This window comes from Piliocolobus tephrosceles, chromosome 19 (assembly GCF_002776525.5).
Source record: "Piliocolobus tephrosceles isolate RC106 chromosome 19, ASM277652v3, whole genome shotgun sequence".
Lineage (NCBI taxonomy): Eukaryota > Metazoa > Chordata > Mammalia > Primates > Cercopithecidae > Piliocolobus > Piliocolobus tephrosceles.
Genome location: NC_045452.1, coordinates 13,983,929 through 14,000,115, shown reverse-complemented (window position 1 = coordinate 14,000,115; position 16,187 = coordinate 13,983,929). Strand labels below are relative to the sequence as shown.

Below are 16,187 nucleotides of genomic sequence, written 5' to 3'. Positions count from 1 at the left end.
TAGAGAGCTTCAATAACAACAATAATAGTAATAATAAATAATTACATTTATTATTACTACTACTATTATTATTAGAGGCCAGGAGTTCAAGACTAGCCTGGGCAACATAGTGAGGCCCTGTTTCTACAAAAAATTAAAAAATTCACCAAGCATGGTGGCACATGCCTGTAGTCCCAGCTACTTGGGAGAGTGAGGTGGGGACATCGCTTGAGCTCAGGAGTTTGAGGCTGCAGTAGGCTATGATTGCACCACTGCACTCCAGCCTGGGCAATGGAGCAAGACCCTGTCTCTAAAAATAAAATAATAAAAAAAATAATAATAATAATAATGGAAATCTGGTGGTAAGCATTTCCAAATCTCAAACAGGACTAGAAGGGCCTTGGCTTTTTAACATGAAGGGAAAACAGAAAAAATACTATTGCTGTCATACCAGTGGTTTTCTCATGCTACTCTGGTGGAAGGCGAGTAGGGCCCTAAGGCTCCTGAAGCCATGCCCCTCCTCTGTCTGCACCCTGGGTTGACCCTGAAGGGTTCCCTAACACCTTCAGCTCCTCTGAGCATAGATTGAACTGGTTGACTGCTAAGACTCCTTCCAGCCCCAGTGCACCATGGCTACGGTGTTACTCACATTCCATTCAAAGCCTCCAGTGGCGATGCCTGAAGCTGCTCCGGTCCCGGCCAGCCCCACAAAGTGGCCACTTCCAATGTTACTAGCGAAGAGGGAGGCTCCAATCTGGAAATGCAAAAGAAAGTCAGGTGAGGGCTCTGTGCTCCACCAGGTCACTCACAGTGGATCAAAGAGAGAAGAGACATGTCAGTCAAGAGAAGGACAAGAAAGAGCAGAGGCAGGCTGGGAGCACAACTGTTCTGGAATCATCAGGGACAGCTGGTTCAGAAGGCAGATGTGGAAACTTAGAAAATAGTAAAGATGAAAAGGAGAGGATTGGGGAAGGAGCAGTGGGATGTATCCCAAAACCAGATCGTCTGTGAGTCTTTTATGGGCCCTGTGTCCAGTCCTGAAGAAGATATGGAAAGTCCCACAGCCACCAGGCCTCTCTAAAAATCTCCTTCAAGGCTGTGTGCCTAGGACATGAGTCCTTGATCTCCATATTCCCCAGTATGCCTGGTGGCTTAGGGTCTTGCCCAATACAGGCTCTCAGTAAACACTGAGAATTTTCTTGAAAGAAATCATTTCAAAGGAAGCCTCTGGACCTTAGTCACCTGGTCAAATAAGGAGCGGCGTGGAGCTGATGATTTGCAAGTGATTCCTAGCTGTTAAAATATGTGACTCCATGAACTCCCAAGTAACAGATGATATTAATAATAATAATAATTCTCTAGATCATGTAGTATTGATATTTTTTACAAAGGTTCTAGGGACCACACGGACACATGCACAAAACACTGCATTTTTCAAGGATATGCACATGTCTAAATACAGATTATAGAAGACAGATTGGAAGCACATATATCAAATACCCAAGAGTGGAAGACCAGAAGGGGAAAGGAGAATAGGACTGTGAGTGGGAGACAAAAAAAGAAAATATCAGGTAAAGCAAGAGGGGGATCTTGCACTAACCAATCATAATACTGTATCAGCAACTCAATTGCATTTGAGGTCAAAAAGAACTCCAGAAAGTTCTAAAGTCCTTCTGCATCCAAGAGGAGAAGGTACAGCAGCATTTGATAAGAATCAAACAAGTGTAATTATCCCCATTCTCGCTAAGCAGATGGGGAGAGGCTTGTAGTTATTTATCTAATGTCGCAAAGATGGTCCAAACCTGGAACAAAACACTTATTTCCCAAAAGACAGGTTACACCAAGAAACTGTTTTAACTATACCAGCCCCTATTACCAGTATAAGGCAGCTGGTGCTTAGTGCCAAATATTAAGTCAGGGGAGAGAGAGATTTCTGAAGGCCTAGCCAGAAGAAGTTCTCAGAATGACAATAAGGAGACAGTGGTTGGTGTAGGTGCATTAGTACATTCGCTCAATAAATATTAACTTAGCATCTACTGCACATGTCAAGCACTAATAACAGCAGTGAATAACACAGACAAAATCCCTGCTCTCAAGAAGCTTATATTCAAATGCTGTAAATATAAATAAATAAACGACAAAAACAATGATCAGAGAGTGGTAAGTGCTATGAAGAGAATAGAGGGTGTGACAGAGTGATTAGATTGAAGAGTCTGAGAAGGTCACTCTATGGACTTTCTCTAATATTAAAGAATTACTATTATAATTCAGACCTTTAAGCTGAGATCTGGATGACAAAAAAGTTAATCATTCAGAGACCACACGAATAGCATTCCCACTAAGCAAAGACTCCCTGACACCCCACAAGTGGGAAAGGTATGCATAGTTGAGAAGCAAAAAGAAGGTTGATATGTGACAATGATTTGTGATCTTAATATTTTAAAATAGAGTCATTTAGGCTGGGTGTGGTGGCTCATGCTTCTAATCCCAGTACTTTAGGAGGCTGAAGCAAGAGGATTGCTTCAAACCAGGAGTTGGAGACCAGCCTGGGCAACATAGCGAGAGCCTGCCACTATAAAAAAAAACAATGTAAAAACTTAGCTGGGCATGGTGGTGCATGCCTGTAGTACTACCTACTTAGGAGGCTGAGGAGGGAGGATCAGTTGAGCCCAGGACTTGCAGGCTTCAATGAACTATGATCAGTCATGCCACTGCACTCCAGCCAAAGTGAGAGTGAGACCCTGACTCCAAAAAAAAAGTGAGTTTTATTCTAAGTGAGATGGGATGCCACTGGAGGATTTGAAGCAGGAGAGGGACAGGACCTAATTTGCGTTTTTAAATTGCTGTAAGTTGTGTGTAGAGTGCAGTGTTGGGGGCAAGGGAGAAAACAGAACAACCAGGTGGGAGACTATCACTGGCTTAGGTGAGAGAGGACAGTGGCTTGGACTAGGGTGACAGCAGTTGAGACAAAGGCAAGGGTAGAGATTAGGAAGTGTGTCTTAGAAACAAAGTTGGCAGGCTCTGTTGATAGGTTAGATGTGGGAAATGTGGGACAGAATAATCAAAAGTAACTCCTAGATCTGGGACTTGAGTAACTGGGTGGATGCCATTCATTAAGAAGGGGAAACTAGGGGAAGGCAGGGTGTTTAGAGACATCTACCTCCTTCTGCTCAAAGCTTGATGGGGATAACAGTCTTTTTGTTTTGTTTTGTTTTCAGAGACAGGGTTTTATTCCTGTCACCCAGGCTGGAGTGCAGTGGCACATCTTGGCTCACTGCAACCTCTGCCTCCTAGGCTCAAGTGATCCTCCAGCCTCAGCCTCCCAAGTAGCTGGGACTACAGGTGCGCACCACCACACCCGACTAACTTTTGTATTTTTTGTAGAGATGGGGGTTCGCCATGTTGCCCAGGCTTGTCTTGAACTCCTAGTCTCAAGCAATCCATCTGCCTCCGCCTCCTAAAATGCTGGGATTACAGGTGTGAGCCACTCTACCTGGCCTAACAGTCCACTTTTAATCAAAAGTTTTGTTCTGCAAGTGGCCTACCTGCCCTGACCCATTATCTTTTCATTTATCACCTCTTGCTTGATAAAATTAAGCCTAATGCTGTACTATTAAGGACATAATTACCAGAAATTATTAACTGCATTAAATGAGTCATAAGTTCAAAAAGTCCTCTCCAATCTCTCTCCCAAACAGGGACATTGTACTCTAAGCAATGTCAGGCTGTCCTGAAGTCCCCACTCACTATCTGAGAAGACAGTGGAATGAGGCCAGGAGAGCTCAGGGTACCAGAATGACCTGAGCCCAGGTTCTGTTCATTTTATTAGGGGAACCACCTTCCTCATTCTGGATTTCCTCTCTTTACCCCATGACCTACACTTAATCATTTACCGAAACTCTGACTCTGCCTTCACAATATTATGGCCACGTAGCTCTTTCTAGATGACCCTTCTGCTGCCTGTCACTATCTCTCAACAGGACCAAGTAATGGGCTGCTAGAGGATCTCTATTCTCTCCTTTTCATCAGTCACCTCCCCACCCACCCACATGGCCAAGCAACCTCCCCAAAGCACAACTCTGATCATAACACTGACCTATTCAGAGACTCTCCTGGACACCCAAAAGGGTCTATCAAGTGGTCTTCCTGACAGCAGGCCTAAAAACAGTCTTAGGAATATAGCAAGGTTTCAAGGTAAAGTTCCCTCAAGTGCAAAGACAGCATGAGCTTTACAACTCAAGTTTGAATGATTTATTGACCTCTTACTATCTGGGTGATTAGAACATCTGCAAGCCTCCGTCTTCTCTCATGGCAGGGTTGGTGCAGGAGTCAAATTATGAACCAGTTGTGACTGACACAGCTGATTCTCATCAGTGTCCCTTCCCTCCTTTCTCCTTCCAAGAGGATAATTACTTCACCGGCAAAGACAATTAGCAAGAGCTACAATGGATACTGTTATGGACAGAATTGTGTCCTCTCTGCAAAATTCGTATGTTAAAGCCCGTATTCATATGTTAAAGTTGGTATTCATAAATACCAACACCCAAAGTGATGGTATTTGGAGATAGGGCCTTTAGGGAGATAATAAGGTTAAATGAGCACATAAGGGTGGAGCCCCAATCTGATAGGATTGGTGTCCTTATAAGAAGAGACACCAGAAATCTCTCTCTGTCTCTCCCCCTATACATGCACAGTAAAGAGGCCATGTATGAGGACACAGCAAAAAGGCAGCCATCTACAAGCCAGGAAGAGAGGCCTCACCTGAAGCCAACCCTGAAGGCACCTCCATTTTTGACTTCTACCTTCTAGAACTATGAGAAAATTAATTTCTGTTGTTTAAGCCACCCAGTCTGCAGTATTTTGTTATGGCAGCCTGAGCCAACTAAGACAGACACCATTGTTTTATGTCCTGTACTTCCCTGCCAGGTTTTTATGCTGCTCCTCCTGTTGCTGGAGCTCACCAACAATGCGTTCATCATGCCAATTTCCCAAACACTTTCTCTGTCCACTCCTCACCCACGCTCATGCCCATTTGAGAATAGGCACCACTCCCACGCAGGGAGTGACCCAGTGCCATGAATCACCATTCTCTGTAATTCTCTAGAATTTCCCCCCGCGTTCCTGTGAATTCAGGATTTCAGACTTTATCTAAAATGTCCCCAACTTGACCTCACCTCTCACTAACTTCTTTCCCAACCCTCCTCACCCTCTGATGGGACTCAAAAGGCCATTACAAGTATGTGGATACTTTTGTTGTGCAAGATGAACTGAGTCTGACCAAACGCAACAGGTCTGAGAGCATGGGAACTGGGAAAATAACATAATGTCACATCACAAAATGCAGAAAGGCTATTTATTCTTTTGACTTTAGGGAATTTGTAGTCACAGTTTACTACCTAGATGTCCTATCCTGGAAGGTTGGTGGGAGGGGAGATGTATGGAGAAATTAAACAATCATTGAATCTTTCAGAGTGGAATAGGTCTGCAGATGCCACAGCTTAAGTCCCCTCTGCAACACCTCCCAAGTGATGGTCAGTTCTTAATGCATACCTCTAGTGACAGAGAACTCGCTACCTTACAGTGCACTGAATCTGCAGTGGAACAACTCTAGTTGTTAAAAACTCATTCTTGGCTGGGCACGGTGGCTCACGCCTGTAATCCCAGCACTTTGGGAGGCCAAGGCGGGCGGATCGCGAGGTCAGGAGATCGAGACCATCCTGGCTAACATGGTGAAACCCCGTCTCTACTAAAAACTGCAAAAAATTAGCCGGGTGCGGTGGTGGGTACCTGTAGTCCCAGCTACTCGGGAGGCTGAGGCAGGAGAATGGCGTGAACCCAGGAGGCAGAGCTTGCAGTGAGCTGAGATCGCGCCACTGCACTCCAGCCTGGGAGACAGAGCGAGACTCCTTCTCAAAAAAAAAAAAAGTCATTCTTTATTTGAGCTGAAGTCTACCCATCAGTCCTACTTCCACCCTTTAGAGTGTAACAGAACAAGTCAAATTTCTCTTCCACAAGTTAGCCCTTCCAATACCTGAGGACAGGGATGGTTTCCCTGCTTAAATTTTCCCCAGACTTCTCATGTGTCTGTTCCTCTTCTTATGTGTCTGTTCCTCATTGACAATGGACTTGATTCTCATCACCCTTGTTGTTCTCTGCTCCCTGAGCCCCATCTCTGTCCCCAAAGTGGACCTCAGACCTGAATAGACTATTCCAAACATGAGCCATTCGGAATGAAGTAAACTGCCCCTCTTGACTTCCGGTAAGGTTTTAACATTCCAAACTTGAGCCATCTAGAATGAAGCAAGCTGCCCCTCTTAACTTCCCATAAGATTTTAACATCATCCACCTTCAAATCCCCTTTGAAACCTGTCACTCAGCCATGAGTTCTTGGCAGTACGGAGGACCTGGGCCAGTCCTTCTAATTGCTATCACTATTAAAGAATTTGCCTCTCTGTTATTTGGAACATTCAGCAAGAACAGATTTCCTCCCAATGCAATTTAGACTACTGAAAAGACCAATTTGGTTTGCCTTAACAAAACAGTGGCTGTATCACTTAAATTCTTTTAAAGGCTGAGGTGGGAGGATCACTTAAGCCCAGGAATTCAAGGTTGCAGTGAGTATGATCATGCTGCTGTAGCAATCTGGGGGACAGAGTAAGACCATGTCCCCCACCAAAAAATAAACAAAATGCTAACATCTGGAGGACAAAAAGTAAAAGAGGTTCTCCCCAAAATCACCTGCTTAACTGCCAGAGTTTTAAAGATCTGTTACCCGCCAGGCGCAGTGGCTCACACCTGTAATCCCAGCACTTTGGGAGATGAGCCAGACAGATCACCTGAGGTCAGGAGTTCAAGACCAGATATGGTCAACATGGTGAAACCCCATCTCTACTAAAAATACAAAAAAATTAGCCAGATGTGGTGGCGGGCGCCTGTAATCCCAGCTACTCGGGAGGCTGAGGCAGGAGAATCACTTGAGCCTGGGAGGCAGAGGTTGTAGTGAGCCGAGATCGTGCCATTGGACTCCAGCCTGGGCAACAAGAGCAAAGTTCCATCTCTTAAAAAATATATATATATATGTGTGTGTGTGTGTGTGTCTGTATATATATCTAAGAGTGTGTGTGTGTATATACATACCTATGTATGGATACACAGGTATACATGGCACCTGTGCTGCCCAGTGGGCGGCATTTTCACTTCAGCCACATGCCAACATATAGAACATGGAGTGAAAGAAACTTTGACCGATCTCACCAGGGAGACCTCAGAACTGGAGGGCTTGGTAGAATCAAGACGTCCAGGATACCATCAGGCCGCAGCAAAGTTATGAAAGCAAAGATATTTCCACTGGAAATCCACTGAAGCCACTCAAAAGCTTGGTGGGAAATCCTTCTGCAAACAATTTATCTCCTCAAGAGATGGGATTGTAAGAGTTCTCAGAGGTGATCTCAACCACCAGAGACAACAAAGGTTGTTGACCAGAGTACTTTTCTACCTCTCAGCTGTGGCATGAAATTCAGAAGAGGTATTACAAGCACTCCAGGCTCTCTGCAATAAAGTCAGTCCCACCTTCTCCAATCTTAGCAGCCCTGCCATGCCCTGCCATGTCACCTCCGCTCTGGCAAAACCACATTGGCTCCATTTCCAAGATGTGCTCTGTGCTTTCCTGCCTCCTGCTTTTGTTTATGAGATTTTTCTTTTTCCTGGAATGCCCTCTTCATCAAGCTCTGTCTATAAAAATGCTTCCCTCGTCTTCAAAATGAAGCCCCATCCCACCTCTCCACTGACACCATCCAGAGCTGATCTCCATCCTCCCATCTCTTACCTCACATGTTGTCTGCTCCCCTCTCCTGGTGTGTGTCACGTCCCCACTTTGATAACTGCTTCCACACAGGTCTATTGCCCCAAATACCTTCTGGCCTTCAAAGAGCCCACTTTTGAGACAGAGTCTAGTTCTATCACCCAGGTAGGAGCGCAGTGGCATGATCTCAGCTCACTGTGACCTCTGCCTCTCAGCTGTGGCATGAAATTCAGAAGACGAATTTCAGGTACTCCTGGCTCTCTGCAATCCAGTCCTGCTTCCACTTAACAGAGGACATTCTCTGTGCACGGCAAGGACTCAGTAAAGTTCTGCTGAGTGAGTAAGTGATATCAAATCCTTGAACATTCCACTTGGGGAAACAACAAAAACCATAGCAACTAAATGTCTTGAGAGTTGCATTTGTTCCCACTGGGGCATGGAGTAAGGATGCTTCTCAGGGACATGCCAAGGGCCACTCTCTCTGGAAGAAGAGGCAATAAACCTAGCCTGCCAGGCCTACCCAGGGTCCATAAGAACAGCAGGGTATACTGGAGACTATGAAGTGGCTCTGTGAAATGTCAGTCAGGCAACCCATAAGCTCAGTGTTCATAAGAACAAGACCATAAGGGGAACTGACCTCATAGGTTAGTCCATCAAATAGGCTTTTTTTAATGTTAAATACTTGGTGTTGGCAAGTAACTAGGCTCTCCCACGTATTTCTGGTAGAGATGTAAATTGATACCATTTTTCTGGAAAGTTGTTGGTTGGTACACATTACAATCATTTAAAAGTTTGTCTCCTTCCACTTATATGACCCTATTTTCAGGACTCGGTTTTAAGCAAATTATCACAGATGCAGACAAAGATTTAGATATAAGGATTTCATCAGTATGTTCATTGCTATGTCATTTACAACAGAGGAATGTTGGAAACCACGTAAGGGCCCAACAATAGAAAAACAATTAGATAAATTCAAGTTCATATTTATGATGGAATTTTAAAAAAATTTTTTGTAGAGATGGGATCTCACTATATTGACTAGGTTGGTCTCGAACTCCTGACCTCAAGCTATCCTCCCAGCTTGGCTTCCCAAAGTGCTAGGATTATAGGCATGAGCCACTGCACCCAGCCATATGACAGAATATTGTGCAGCCATTAAAATTATAGCTTTGAAGAATTTGTTATGACATGAGGAGATACAAACCTATTTGCCATATGAGTCCCAAAATGTTTAAATATATGCATAAGGGTGTGTGTGTGTGTGTGTGTGTGTGTGTGTGTACACCTGTGTATACATAAATATATCCAAATTTAACAATGATTATCTTGGGAAGACAAAACAATGTGAGTGCATTTTTAAAATATTTCTCCAATTTTTTCACAAGGGGTTTGTATAATTTTATAATCAGAACAAAATCCTTTAAAATCTGTAAGAATAAGGGACAACAATTCCAGAGCTGTCTCAGATTCACTATCAGAGCCTGAGGACTGAAAGCAAAGTAGGCATGTAAGTTACACGTTTTTGTTGGCGGGGGGATGTAGAAAAAGACATGAAAATGTCACTGCGTGCTAACTACAGTTATGTTTTGTGTGCATGGAAATAGAAAACTGACATCTTAACCCAGCTCATGTGATGTTAGAGCTGGAATTACCTTGGAAATGATTACAGCTGACCTTGCTATTTTCCAATGAAAAGAAAATTGTAGCCCAGAGGAAGAAAGTGATTCACATTTACACATTAATTTTATCTTTACTTCCACACACTAAGGACAGTAAGGCAGCATGGGCATACTCAGGATCACAAATCCAGGCATCAAGAATTGTCCTGGGGGCTGGGTGCAGTAGCTTACGCCTGTAATGCCAGCACCTTGGGAGGCTGTGGCAGGATCACTTGAATCCAGGAGTTTGAGACCTGCCTAGGCAACACAGTGAGACCCCATATCTACAAAAAAATAACAAATTAACTGGGTGCAGTGGCACTGTCTACAGTCCCAGCTACTCAGGAGGCTGAGATAGGAGGATCCTTTGAGCCCAGGAGGTCTAGACTTTGATAAGCTGTGATCACACCACTGCACTCCACTTGGGCAACAGAGTGAAATCGTATCTCAAAAAAAAGAATGAAAAGAATTGCCCAGGGCAATGGACAACTGGCTTCACAATCAGAGGCAGCCAGGGGATTTTTAAAAAGGATCCTATATCAATAATCATACTTGAAAGTACAATTAAGTGGCATGGACATCCTTTTCCTCCCCTCTTTCAAAGTACACTGAGAACTTTCCAACCTGGTTCTCATCTTGGTTCTGCCATATCAAACTATGTGACCTTGAGGCAGTCACTTTACTGCTTTTAGCCTCAGTCTCCTCCACTATAAACCAAGGATAAGAATCTTTTTTGGCCTACCCTAAAGGGTGTTACTGAACTTTAACAATGTGACAAAATTTAAGAAAGTTTTGCTCCACAAAGACATGCTATTCTGAAGAAATATTAATGCTGTTACACAGCCCATGTTTTCATAGATTACCCTGAATTTCCTGAAAGAAACAGTCATCATTTTCTCCTTGAGGAAACAAGGTCATCGTAGCCCAAATGGAAAATGCACTCAGCTAATTTCAGGAAACCTTTTTCTTTGTTAATGAACCATCTAAGACTCAGAATGTCCAGAATTCTGGAGATGGCTTTCTGCTCCCTGCTTTTGTCCTTCTCTTTAAGGGATATCAGGAGATCCCAGGGCATCTTCTCCATCCCTTCTCTAGGCTGTGCTAGACTCCTGCATTGGGATATCCTCCAATCATGGTCCTTAAACTTTAACATAACCAGAATACAAGATATACAGTTAAATCTGCCTATCTTGAATATGCAGGTTCACAGATAATACATTCATTATTTATACATTTGTAGTGTAAGTATGTCCCGAATATTGCATGGGACATACTTATGCAAAAACAAAACAAAACAAAACAAAAAGACAGAAAGGTATGTATTGTTTGCCTGAAATTCATATTTAACTGGGCATCCTGTATTTCTATTTGTTAAATCTGGCAACCCTAATTAGAATCACCTGGAGGACTTATTAAACTACAGACTGGTTAGGCATGGTGGCTCACACCTGTAGTCCCAGCACTTTGGGAAGCCAAAGGGGGAAGATTGCTTGAGCTCAGGAGTTCGAGATCAGGCTGCACAACATACCGAGACCTCACCTCTACTACAAATCAAAAATTAGCCAGGCGTGGCGGCACGCACCTGTAGTCCCAGGTACTCAGGAAGCTAAGGTGGGAGGATCGCTTGAGTCCAAGAGATCAAGGCTATAGTGAGCTATGATCACATCACTGCACTCCCATAGAGCAAGACCGTGTCTCAAACAAACAAACAACAACAACAACAACAAAAAAAAACCACTGGGCCCCATTTCCTAGCATTTGCGATTCAGTAGGTCTGGTTTGAGGCTAGAAATTTTGCATTTCTAACAAGAGTGCAGGTCTTGCTGATGCTGCTGGTCTGGGTACCACAGTTTGAGAGTCCCATCCTGGGAGAATAAGAAGGAGAGAGGAGAATGCTAACTTTCACAGCACCGCCTTTGGGCCAAAGGTTGGGCCATGTATTTCATTTGCTTTTTCTTTTTTAATTCCCACTACAATTCTGTGAGGTTGGTATTATTCTGATCTTCATTTACAGATGAGAATAACGATCAGAAGATTGAAGTGACTTGCCCAAGGTCTTATAGCCAAAGGTGACTGAAGTCCCAGGGGCACAGGGAGAGGCTGTGGCACACACTGACTTTCTGGTTTTTCCCGGGATATTCCCTTGTGAATGTCCCTGAGGGGGCACAGTGGGGTGAGACCCTCTTACCCATCCCACTGTAAACTCAGGAGTGGCACGTGCTCATCTGTATCATGTTTTCATAGTCCTTCTTCACCTTCTCAGGAATTTGTCTTTAATCATGATTAGTGTCTCCCTTAGTAAGCTCTCTTTTCACAGAGGGAGTTTGAAAAGATTTAATCTTGGACCATTGCCATCTCAACGATCACACTTCCTGGATGGGGACAGAAAATCAGATGGAGCTCCTATATTCAGAATATTTTATTTCTGAGACTCTAGTAAATATTTAGACACAGGCTTTGCTCCAGAGTCATCACAGTCTCTATTTACTCAGCCAACTCCTGTTCCCATGGACAATGGTCCTCTTTCACTCATTACCTTCATGAAATTCTCTCCTTGCCCAAAGAACCAAAGGGGCAGGAACTCAAGAAACCACTGACATTTTCCCACCAGTTTTTGGCACAAAAGACAGGTGAGGTCTTCCGCTGGCATTTAGAGGTTAAGGAGGCTGAAGACCAATCCATCCTCTCATCGAGATGAGCCCGTCTTTGGAATCATCAGCAATTCAGGGTCACTCATTCAAAGCACCTGATCTAAATACACCATCTTGGCCAGGTGCAGTGGCTCACACCTGTAATCCCAGCACTTTGGGAGGCCAAGGTGGGCAGATCACATGAGGCCAGGAGTTCAAGACCAGCCTGGCCAACATGGTGAAACCCCGTCTCTACTAAAAATACAAAAACATTAGCTAGGCATGGTGGCACAAGCCTGTAATCCTAGCTACTAGGGAGGCTGAGGCAGGAGAATCTCTTGAATCTGGAAGGTGGAGGTTGCAGTGAGCCAAGATTATACCACTGCACTCCAGATTGGGTGACAGAGTGAGACCCTGTCTCAAATAAATAAATATGTATATCATCTCTACCCCACACTGGCCCCCTTTCAGTTTTTCAGCTATTCCAAGCTTCTTCCTACATCAGGGCCTTTGGCCATTCTGTTCCTTCCGCTCAGGTTGCTCTTCCCGGAATCTTCACACGGCTGGCTCCTTCTGATCATTCAAGGCTCAACCTGAATGCTCAATCCTCAGAAAGGCCCTCTCTGAGCCTGTGTTGAATAAGGAAGACCCTTCTCCCTCCCATTGAACCTCACCCTTGACTCAAATATATTTTCTCTGGACACTTAACTATTATTAATTTCACATGTATTTTGTAAGAATGTGAGGGACACATACACACATGCACACGGATATATACCAGCACCTACACAGCATCTGGCACATAGTATGTATCAACATGCAGTTGTGGAATGAAAGAATAATACTACATAAATAGATGAATGATTCAATTCACAACTTAAGGAGGAGAAGCTGGAGATGAGAAACAATTACTGTTTTATTTTTGGTTTTAGATGGAATCTTGCTCTGTTGCCCAAGTTGGAGTGCAGTGGTGCGATCTCAGCTCATTGCAACCTCCATCTCCCGGGTTCAAGCGATTCTCCTGCCTCAGCCTCCAAAGTAGCTGGGATTACAGGCACCTACCACCACGCCCAGCTAATTTTTGTAATTTTAGTAGAGACAGGGTTTCACTGTGTTGGCCAGGCTGGTCTCGAACCCCCAATCTCAGGCGATCTGCCTGCCTCAGCCTGCCAAAGTGCTGGGATTACTGGCGTGAGCCACCGCACCCGGCTGAGAAACAATTATAATGACCATAATCATGATAGCCATCCCTCGGACACCATTAACTATATAGTGTCCTAAAAGATTCACATGTATTAACTAATTTAATTCCAGATATATTTCTAATATGAATAATCCAACGAATTCATTTTAACTGATAGTTTCACCACCTTTCTGCCTCTTCTGATTTCTACCAACCAGAAATATTGATTACAAAAATGTATTTTTTTCCTCTGTCTACAGAAGCACTAATCTGTTAGAAAATGCTGGGAAGGCAGCCAGTGAGAAAGGAGAAGCCAGGTGCTTAGGTACTAACTAGATGGCAGGGACTTGGTTACACATCAATCAACTGATGCCTAGAAACACCGAGAATACATGGAATGCTGAGTGGCTGTATATTAATCAGAGAAACTCCTCAGAGGAGAGACTAAGCCATGAAGAATGGGAGGGAAGTGGTTCCATCAAAAAAAAAAAAAAAAGAAGGATGAAGGGGAGAGGAAGAGGGAAAGAGAAGAGAGAGGGAAAAGAGAAGGAAGAAAGGGAAGGAGGGAAAGAATGAGAAGGAGGAGGAGAATAAAAAGGAGGAAGGGAAGGTGGAGGAATAGGAAAAGGAGAATGAGTAATAGGAAGAGAAGAAAAGGGAGGAAAAAGAAGGAGGAAGAAGAGAGAGCAAAGCAGACACTGCTGTGATAACCCAAAAGCTCCCACCCAAAATACACCAATGGGGAACTGCCAAGTTTTGCAAAACCTTGACTCAAACTGAGAAAACAAATGGCCTGAGAGTGAGGAAAGATAGCCACACCGAACTTTACCAAGGAGTCCAATGTGGGCTGAAATTGGGAACTCTGATTAGGGCTTGCTTTTCCAGTTTTACTCCCATGAGCCTAAACAACAACAGTTTTTCTCTGTGCATAAAAACAGAAATTTGGAGCACTGCTGGAGGCAGGCTTTGACTTAGACCCAGCACCCTCCTAACCGCCTGAATTCTTACCACTGTCTGTACTGTGTGGCCCCTGCACCAGGGCCAGAATATAGACTCAGGTCTCAGGTGACACCACCAAGGGACACCAGCATGAGGGTCTGGGGACATGTCCCACTCCTCCCTCTTTTCTCTTTAATTCAGCCCATATTTGTCAAGTGCCTTCTTGCGGTGCAAGGCGTTGGTGTTGTGAGGCCTAAAAAAAAAATTAAGAAATGTGTAGGCCTGGCTTTCATCACAGGGCACTGGGATAAATAAGAGCACATGCAGGTAAAAAGCGAGTAGAGCAGGGAGAGAGGGCCAAATGGACCTGGGCCAGAAGAGGCAGGAATTGCTTCCCCCAGGCTTATGAAGAGTCAAGTACTTATCTTTCCTTCTCACTTTTTCCTGGGGTGCATCCCTGCCTTTCCCATGTCCAGCTGCCTGGTTCCCTCTCTTCCTCTCCAATTCATGAGTTCCCAACCATGTATTGGGACTACCAGGTTTTTCTAAGACACCCTTTGGCCCCTCTGGTGACATCATAAGTGACTGGATTTTGATCTGATCATTAGGTTTTAGAAACAAAGATAAAATCAGATATATTTTATCCAAGAGGACTTGAAAAGTTTGAGAACCTGTCCTCTTTCTTCAGGGAAAATTTTCATCAGGGTCTCTGGTCAGCCCTAAATGAAATAATTTCTTGGTTTTCAGACCAATCTTTAGGCCACACCAATTGCCTCATAAATTTCCATCTCAAAAGACAAGGAGAAAGAGACCTGAATAACCAGAAGATCAGAGGGAGTCTTAGCTCTGTCATTAGCTTGTGTAAATGTGGGCAACCCATGGGGTTAATCATCATCTTCACTGTACTTACCTCACTAGATCACTGAAGATTCAATCAGATAAGTGATATGACAGTCCTTCAACAGGTTTCAGTTGCAAAGAAGAACAAGAGCTGAACCTGAGGGTTTCATGTGTGCCAGGCTCTGTTCTGAGACTGTGTGTGTCCTCAAAACGACAAATCTGGCCCTCCACCTATTTTTGCAAATAAAGTCAGCCACATCCATTCATTCATCCATTTTCCTTGGATGCTTTCGTGTTACAGCAGTAGAGTGGAGTAGTTGTGACAGAAATGACATAGCAGCAAAGCCAAAAATATTTACTATCTGGCCCTTTACAGAAAAAGTTTGTCAACTATTTTGCTGTTGTTGGGTCTGGGATTTTTGTTGTTGTTGGTTTTGACTTTTTTGTTGTTGTTGTTGCTGCTGTTGTTTGAAACAGGGTCTCACTCTGTCCCCCAGGCCTGGAAGGCAGTAACGTAATCATGGCTCACTGCAGCCTTGACCTTCCCAGATCAAGCGATCCTCCCACCTCAACCTTCCAATTAGCTAGGACTACAGGTGCACACCACCACGCCCAGCTAGTTTTTAATTTTTCTGTAGAGATGGGATCTTGCTATGTTGCCCCGGCTGGTCTTGAACTCCTGGGCTCAAGCAGTTCTATCACTTCTGCCTTCCAAAATGCCTGGATTGCAGGTGTGAGTCACCGTGCCTCGCTGAAACTTAGAATTTTAGTCCTGGAAGAGCCTTTGAGATTCCTTCTCTGACCATCTCCACATTATAGAGGAGACTCTTAGAGACTCAGAGATTAATGAATTGCCCAATGTCACAAAGCTGGAACAAGCCAAATCCTGTGTGCATTTCCCATTCCCTGCTCTTTGGAATACTTCTTTCTGAATCTAAGGGAGCTGCTCTCATGGAACTGGCTCTGCCAGTAGTCCTGGTAGGTATGATCAAACTCTTCCAAAACAAGAGTCTCTCACTGGGCTGTGTACCTGGGGCCCCACTTCTCTGTGTAATTTCTGCTGCCAATATCCAAAGAGTGGGGAATTCCCCTTCAAAGCGCAGCCCCTGAGCTTCACAGCTTTCCTGCCCTTGCATCTCCACACAGATAGCTGTCAG

General features: G+C 44.2%; 1 protein-coding gene across 1 annotated transcript in view; it reads right to left on the bottom strand.

Annotated features, from left to right (window-relative positions):
* SLC5A1 (solute carrier family 5 member 1) overlaps positions 1 to 16,187 on the bottom strand; it is a 64,832-nt gene that overhangs the window by 33,548 nt on the left and 15,097 nt on the right. The window contains exon 5 of the mRNA XM_031934606.1: positions 629 to 733. Coding sequence (XP_031790466.1) covers positions 629 to 733 — 105 coding nt within the window. The remainder of the gene's footprint in view (positions 1 to 628; positions 734 to 16,187) is intronic.